Source organism: Syngnathus floridae, chromosome 14, assembly GCF_059516105.1.
Source record: "Syngnathus floridae isolate MCC-2025c chromosome 14, RoL_Sflo_1.0, whole genome shotgun sequence".
In the NCBI taxonomy this organism is placed as follows: domain Eukaryota; kingdom Metazoa; phylum Chordata; class Actinopteri; order Syngnathiformes; family Syngnathidae; genus Syngnathus; species Syngnathus floridae.
In genome coordinates, this window is record NC_142426.1 from 1,980,446 (window position 1) to 1,989,322 (window position 8,877).

At 38.8% G+C, this 8,877-nt stretch overlaps 1 protein-coding gene across 4 annotated transcripts; it reads left to right on the forward strand.

Annotated features, from left to right (window-relative positions):
• The first annotated feature begins 5,535 nt into the window (after positions 1-5,535).
• On the forward strand, positions 5,536-8,659 carry parla (presenilin associated, rhomboid-like a). Of its 4 annotated transcripts, none has more exons than XM_088396493.1 (10): positions 5,536-5,763; positions 5,960-6,137; positions 6,423-6,530; positions 6,597-6,729; positions 6,891-6,986; positions 7,071-7,220; positions 7,543-7,613; positions 7,695-7,814; positions 8,017-8,114; positions 8,385-8,659. In XM_088396493.1, the coding sequence occupies exons 1-10, from the start codon at positions 5,684-5,686 to the stop codon at positions 8,533-8,535; spliced, it is 1,185 nt and encodes a 394-aa protein (XP_088252619.1). In that variant the 5' UTR covers positions 5,536-5,683; the 3' UTR covers positions 8,536-8,659. The 4 variants fall into 4 exon arrangements, with proteins under 4 accessions (XP_088252619.1, XP_088252616.1, XP_088252617.1 ...); XM_088396490.1 differs by having other exon boundaries at positions 8,051-8,114; XM_088396491.1 differs by having other exon boundaries at positions 7,713-7,814; positions 8,051-8,114.
• The last annotated feature ends 218 nt before the right edge of the window (positions 8,660-8,877 follow it).

The window sequence follows — 8,877 nt, forward strand, 5'->3', positions numbered from 1 at the left end:
CAAGAAAGCATAGATACGGTAAACTCATGTGCCCGAGGGTTTTGCTGGCCTGCTATAACCTGACTGTGTTAGGAACAGACTCATCTGCATGTGATGACACCATGGAAAGATAAGACAGCTCTAGTTTCACCTCCACGCACAATAAATGCACAGAAAGTTCACCTAGTAAGGCGATATGCCAACATCCGTGTTGTTTTGCTTTTAGGTCGGGTTGGGGGTGGCAGCATCGCATCGCATGTCAAATCAATGTTAGTTAGCGCCAATAAGCTACTCATTCGTCGTGTCCCCAAAAGGTTTTACAATGTCACAATATGAAGGCAAAGAGTACTTTGTCTCCATGAACCCCCTGCACTCACTTCAACATACAAAGTAGGACTAAGATGCCACAAGATGGCAGCAAAGTACTACTTTGACGTGCCTCAACTGACTTGGCCATCCAGTACATACATACATACATACATACATACATACATACATACATACATACATACATACATACATACATACATACATACATACATACATACATACATACATACATACATACATACATACATACATACATACATACATACATACATACATACATACATACATACATACATACATACATACATACATACATACATACATACATACATACATACATACATACATACATACATACATACATACATACATACATACATACATACATACATACATACATACATACATACATACATACATACATACATACATACATACATACATACATACATACATACATACATACATACATACATACATACATACATACATACATACATACATACATACATACATACATACATACATACATACATACATACATACATACATACATACATACATACATACATACATACATACATACATACATACATACATACATACATACATACATACATACATACATACATACATACATACATACATACATACATACATACATACATACATACATACATACATACATACATACATACATACATACATACATACATACATACATACATACATACATACATACATACATACATACATACATACATACATACATACATACATACATACATACATACATACATACATACATACATACATACATACATACATACATACATACATACATACATACATACATACATACATACATACATACATACATACATACATACATACATACATACATACATACATACATACATACATACATACATACATACATACATACATACATACATACATACATACATACATACATACATACATACATACATACATACATACATACATACATACATACATACATACATACATACATACATACATACATACATACATACATACATACATACATACATACATACATACATACATACATACATACATACATACATACATACATACATACATACATACATACATACATACATACATACATACATACATACATACATACATACATACATACATACATACATACATACATACATACATACATACATACATACATACATACATACATACATACATACATACATACATACATACATACATACATACATACATACATACATACATACATACATACATACATACATACATACATACATACATACATACATACATACATACATACATACATACATACATACATACATACATACATACATACATACATACATACATACATACATACATACATACATACATACATACATACATACATACATACATACATACATACATACATACATACATACATACATACATACATACATACATACATACATACATACATACATACATACATACATACATACATACATACATACATACATACATACATACATACATACATACATACATACATACATACATACATACATACATACATACATACATACATACATACATACATACATACATACATACATACATACATACATACATACATACATACATACATACATACATACATACATACATACATACATACATACATACATACATACATACATACATACATACATACATACATACATACATACATACATACATACATACATACATACATACATACATACATACATACATACATACATACATACATACATACATACATACATACATACATACATACATACATACATACATACATACATACATACATACATACATACATACATACATACATACATACATACATACATACATACATACATACATACATACATACATACATACATACATACATACATACATACATACATACATACATACATACATACATACATACATACATACATACATACATACATACATACATACATACATACATACATACATACATACATACATACATACATACATACATACATACATACATACATACATACATACATACATACATACATACATACATACATACATACATACATACATACATACATACATACATACATACATACATACATACATACATACATACATACATACATACATACATACATACATACATACATACATACATACATACATACATACATACATACATACATACATACATACATACATACATACATACATACATACATACATACATACATACATACATACATACATACATACATACATACATACATACATACATACATACATACATACATACATACATACATACATACATACATACATACATACATACATACATACATACATACATACATACATACATACATACATACATACATACATACATACATACATACATACATACATACATACATACATACATACATACATACAGTACATCGTTCCTGCAAGACAGTGGCAAAGCACGACTATTGTCATCTCACTTCAACAGGGAACCAATATGCCACCATTATTTGGGTGGGAATTAAACTCATCAACTTATTTTGACATATGCAAGTGACTGGCTGTGGAGACCTCTGACAGGTAAAGAGTTCTTGCTGCTTTTTCGAAAATTGTAGCTTTCAAATGAGTATTACCTTTAACCACCGCCATACTGATAAGCAGTTCTTGAAACAGCTTCAAAACCTTAAACCAACATGAACATCAAATCCTGAACCCAATACTCTGGGCATAAATGACTTTTTGAGCTCAGGACTGTGTTGGCTTTTATACCATTGTTGGGTTCTTTTCGTGTATCAAACATAACAGACGCCCCTAATGCAGGTCCGATGCATGCACTTGACTCAACACAAAGCATCTAGGAATTATCCAACACAACATAATGAGCATCCCCTTCATGAAGGAAGGAAACTTTCTTACCGGCGTTTTTATCCCCCATGTCTCCGAGTGGTGTAGACGTTCAAGCGACTGTAGATGCTCCCGGCCCGGGTTCCGTTGTCTTGAGAGAGAGAAGCAGCGGTGTCAAGTCAGCACGTTTGTTTCAAAGAATAGACCCCCGCGGGACAATCAAGCACGTGATAGCAATCTCACGAAGGAGGCGGACGCTGGCTTCAGGCTTCTGCGTATGAATTGGTTTGCCTTTAAAAGGTGTGGTCTGAGTTGGGGAGCGACATGGGTGTCAGCAGCCTGCTTATTGAGTGTGGCCAATTGCAGCTCATTCTCAACTTTTTTTCCCCTATTTCCAGCATTCGGACTTCTCTGTGGATTCAAGCCAACGACTTTCAAAAAGCCACTATTATTAACGTTACTATTTCTCACATTCTACGCATTTCCCATTATTGCTCTTATGAAACAAGGCAAAAAAAAAAAAAAAAGAATACAGAAATGTAACTACAATTCACCATTTCTCAAGAGACCTTCTAAATGTTTAAAATTCCACCCCACCCAAGTATTCACTTGACACTATGACCAAACAGCGCAGTAGGGAAGGAAAATGACAGGAAACAAGAGCAAGTGTTCATGTCCAACGGGCTCATTGATCAGTGATGGGGGGAATGCGCCCTGTCAGCACTTGTGGGACTCGACAGCTCCACTTTCCTCTGATCTCTAAAAGACATTTGGAAGCTAGAGAGGCTAATGTGTCATACAGGAAACGTATCTGCATAAACAGCCACAGATGACATCATCAATTCACTTAGACGAATGATGTTTTTGGTGTGTGTGTGTGTGTGTGTGTGTGTGTGTGTGTGTGTGTGTGTGTGTGTGTGTGTGTGTGTGTGTGTGTGTGTGTGTGTGTGTGTGTGTGTGTGTGTGTGTGTGTGTGTGTGTGTGTGTGTGTGTGTGGTTTCAGACCTGTCTTTTTCTGTCCCTGGCGTCAGTTGCCAGTGAATCAATGAAGAAAGAGGACACGTCTGCCGGACAAAATGAATGTCCTGCACTGATCAGGAAAGAACTTGAACTCTTGCATAGATTTTGACATTAGTCATAAAGAACGTTTTTAAAACCGCAAACCCAAACAAAGGGGACTGATCATTATCACCTTGTTTTCTACTGTCATCCTTCATCGTGTTTCTCCTGTGCCCTGCCACCATGTCCTGGTACGACCCACAGGATAATATCGTCGTCGTCAATAGGATATCATCTAACTTGGCTGGCGGAGTGTCCTTGGGCCTGCCTGTTACAGAGGCAAAGGTATATTGCTGTCCTTTCTGTCTATTTGGTTAATGCTTCAATGCATTGCATATGGTGTGATGCTAAAGGCAAGAATGTGTGTGTATTGCAGATGTAGCCTTGGAAGTGAGCCCTGACTTCTCTGCAGACACTGCAGTGCAGCTATATTGGAACTTCTTCGCCTAATTCTGGAGGCAATGGTGAGCTTGTGCGAAGTTTGTGGAACTTGTCTGGATGCCAATAGCAACACCCACCGCCATCAATACTGCTCACCTCGGCGAGGCCTCCATTGCGTTCTCTCTTGTTTTCTTAGAAACGAAAACCCTCAGTGTCTTATTCTGAGTAAATCATCTGAGTTATTTTATAAGCATTTATTTGATTTGTAACTCCGTATTTTGATCTGATTGTGCTTATATATTTTAATATATGACAACTTTGCTGAAATATTTTATTGCAGAAGAGGGTTGAATTTTTTTTAACAACTGTAAAGCCACCTCTGATTAAATTTGATTTTAAACGCATTCTGAAGTGTACTACTTCGGCCGCAAGAGGGAAGTGTTGTAATAGGTGCTCACTAAAGAGACGCTGCCTTCAAAGACTCCAAAATAAATGGAGAATCCACGACTTTACGTGTTCTTGATTCTTTTCTTTTCTTTTTTTTTTTGCTCTTATACCTAACCCATTTAAACTGATGTCTAATCTTTTTTCCGTACGTTTTTACATTCCATACAAAAAAGGCAATCGGATTACAGATTTAATCTCTCTCTCTCTCTCTCTCTCTCTCTCTCTCTCTCTCTCTCTCTCTCTCTCTCTCTCTCTCTCTCTCTCTCTCTCTCTCTCTCTCTCTCTCTCTCTCTCTCTCTCTCTCTCTCTCTCTCTCTCTCTCTCTCTCTCTCTCTCTCTCTCTCTCTCTCTCTCTCTCTCTCTCTCTCTCTCTCTTCTCTCTCTCTTTCTCTTTCTCTACAGCCAGAGAGAAATTCGATTCATCCAAACATACGTTACAGATGAACGCACCAAACACAAACTTGACGTCGCTCAAGTTAGGAAAGTCGTAAGGCAATTGGCTGAGCTTCAACATGTGGGCGGAGCTTCGATTGAGGTCAGACAAACAAACATGGCGTGGAGGTGCTGCGTTCTCAAATGGACCAGAATAAACCAAATTCCAGCAAAAAATATTGCCACGCGAGCGTCCAGGCAAGTTAATATAATATTTTAGACTACTTGCTGAGGAAAAACAACGACGAGAATGCTTGCGAGTGCCGGCTGGACGCATAACTAACTAATGGGCTAGCGACTGTCATTGGGGGGAAGCAAGTGGCGGTGAAATGACAGCTTTGCATTTCACGTGTCTGGTAATTGTCTCGATTTCACTTGAAATGTTCTTTCAAAGGCTCGAGCTCTACTGTCAAGGGAGGCGTGGATTCCGCCGTGACGCTAAAAAGGCAGAAACCAAACAAGGCAATCTCAACCCTGCAACACATCTTAACAACGTTTCACCACCTCGGGAAGGACCAGCATCACTTCAGCTTCGGCCCAAGCTGCTCAAGCCTCTGCTCTTCACAATTGGGGTAAGGGCCCTTTTTGCATTTTGGGCCCTTTTTGCATTTTGCTCTCGGACCCAACACATGCCTGCAGAGTCAGTGTAATACTGCAGCATTTCAGTCAGTAAGGAGCACATCAAAGCACAGCACAAAATGATCACTACAATCATGTCTGTCTTTTCTTTCTTATGAAACAATATTCTGCAGATTGCAGCTTTTGTCTAGGACTATATATTACAACCTTTTTACATTCCAATTAAGACTTGTGTCGACTTTTTGCTCCACGATATAGTTGTCCTAACGCCACATCAGTTTACAGGCTGCTCTTTCGGTGCTGCGGCCATCCTGCAAAGCGACAACATTAAGCCAAGAGTCAGAACTATAAGGGATGAAAACGACGAGTCTGATCAACTGCTACGGGTGAGCTTTTGTAAAAATGACGAAAAACAAAAGACTCACTTTGTGAGGATATTTGGGGGAAATTAGGCTTCCACAGACATGGCGTACTGGCATGACTGGTGGAGCCAGCTGACGGCCTTCCAACGCCAGATCATCATCCTCATGTCGGTGGTGGACGACTTCTGGAGCAGACGCACCGAAGGCCAGAAAACAGTCATAGGTGAGTTTACTCTATACCGAGTGGATGGAAAAGGGCCAACCAGTAAAACTTTTTCTTTTCAATTGACTTGTACCGGTGGGACAAGTTGTGGAATGATTTATTTACCTTGGTCCTCATTTCTGAGATCCATCCGTGGACTTTTTATAGCCAATGTTTTGCAGGTATAATCGTGGCAAACACATTGGTGCTGTGTTGCTGGAGGATCCCCTCGCTTCAAAGGAGCATGATGAAATATTTCACATCGAACCCCGCCGCCAGTGAGTATCACAGCCGTTTTTGAAAGGAGAATAGGACTCATGAAAAAGTCTTTGGGGCGAACTTGTCATCTTTGTTTCGGGCAGAGTCTCAGTGCCTTCCCATGGTCTTGTCCTCATTCAGCCACTACTCCATCTTCCACTTGATGGCCAACATGTATGTCCTGTGGACATTTTCCTCGGGGCTCATCTCCATCTTAGGGAGGGAGCAGTTTCTCGCCGTCTACATGTCAGCTGGTAAGTAAACTGGGGATGGTTCACAAATCACAAATGAATCCAGCTCACAATTGACACTGGTATATTTTGGATGATAGTTCTGACTTTGCAAATGTTGTTTGACCCGCACCATCTCTGAATATTTTGACTTTATCCATGTCAAATGGATTCTTTTGGCAGACTATTTCAGCTTGATTCTTATGAAGGATTGATGACTATGATATTTTGGCTGTGTGTAATTCGGACTTTTCTGATTATATTTGGCCATCTGGCCTTTTATCATGAATATGCACCGTGTTATGTAACAAGCAGAAGCAATTAACGTCATGTTGTTTCCCTCCAGGCGTTATTTCCACTATGTTCAGCTATGTGTGTAAAACAACCTCTGGACGCATCTTCCCTTCATTAGGAGCGGTGAGCTACTTCTCCACTAACAGTTGATACACAGGAGATGAGATGTTTTTTTTTTAAATTTTTTTTTATTTTTAAATGGAGCTTTTTGGTCCCTGCCAGTCAGGTGCAATCATGGCGGTGGTAGCTGCAGTCTGTTCCAAAGTCCCAGAAGCCAAACTGAGCATCGTTTTCCTCCCTATGCTCACTCTCACGGCAGGAACTGTGAGTGGAATACCTGAGATCATTTGTAATGTTCCGTTTTGAATCAACACAACTACTTTGTTAGATATTGTTTGGCAGATGCAAATTGGTGTGTGTGAGAGGAATAAAGTCCAATGTATGAATAAGTGACTGTCTCAAATGACGGCCGAGTGGATGGCTATGCTTGGTGCAAGTTGAGCCATTCTATTTTGCTGCTCTTCAGGCTTTGAAAGCTATTCTTGCTGTGGATGTGGCAGGCTTGCTATTGGGATGGCAGGTGTTTGACCACGCGGCCCACCTCGGTGGCGCTCTCTTTGGCATGTAAGTCAAGAAGATTAGATCATTATATGATTTCAAGAAGGTGGGAAATTGCCATCATGTGCTGTGATTGATTGAATTCCCCACAGCTACCTCAATCATGATTTCAATTCAAACAACTCATGTCCCATCAAATTGCTTGAAGTCACTTGCAAACTCCATATTAGAGAACTCCGATATAAATGTGTTTCATGCATAAAAAATACTTATGAAAATGAAATGGATTTCAAATAATGATCCATTTTCAAATCTGACGATATCTTTTTTGTGCAGCTGGTACGGAGCGTACGGTCACAAGCTGTTCTGGGGCAAGAGGGAGTCTGTGGTCAAGATGTGGCGCAGCTTTCGCACTCCTGGCGGTGGCTCGAGGCCTGGAGGCGGGCCCGAGGTGGATGACAAAGGAGGACCACCCGGACCCAATTAAAACTGGATGGGATCCCCTCAGAAAACTGAATCCTGGCCCATATTATCCCCCCTCCCGCCCAGGATACACAAACAGCCTCTTATCCAGACATGGATGGTCTTAATAAATGTTACTTCACACCTAGTATTATTGTTTTTCCATCCACATGCTAAAAAGCCAAATCATCTGCTTTTCATATTATTGTGAAGTATTTCTTTTGGTGACAATAGGGCACTCCGACCTCTCCAACTGCTACCAAATGCACTGTTTTTTCTCCCAAAAAAGTTAACCACAATTAAAACTAACAACGCAAGGTCGTTTGCGTGTTGCAGTTACTGAATGTGTGCGAGTGAGAGAGAGAAA

What these genes read in the sequence shown, in the direction of transcription:
- parla (XM_088396490.1), top strand. Translation starts at nt 5,684, where the DNA reads ATGGCGTGGAGGTGCTGCGTTCTCAAATGGACCAGAATAAACCAAATT. An exon ending in ATTGCCACGCGAGCGTCCAG is followed by an intron (nt 5,764 to 5,959) that starts GCAAGTTAATAT and finishes GTTCTTTCAAAG; the next exon opens with GCTCGAGCTCTACTGTCAAG. An exon ending in CACATCGAACCCCGCCGCCA is followed by an intron (nt 6,987 to 7,070) that starts GTGAGTATCACA and finishes TGTTTCGGGCAG; the next exon opens with AGTCTCAGTGCCTTCCCATG.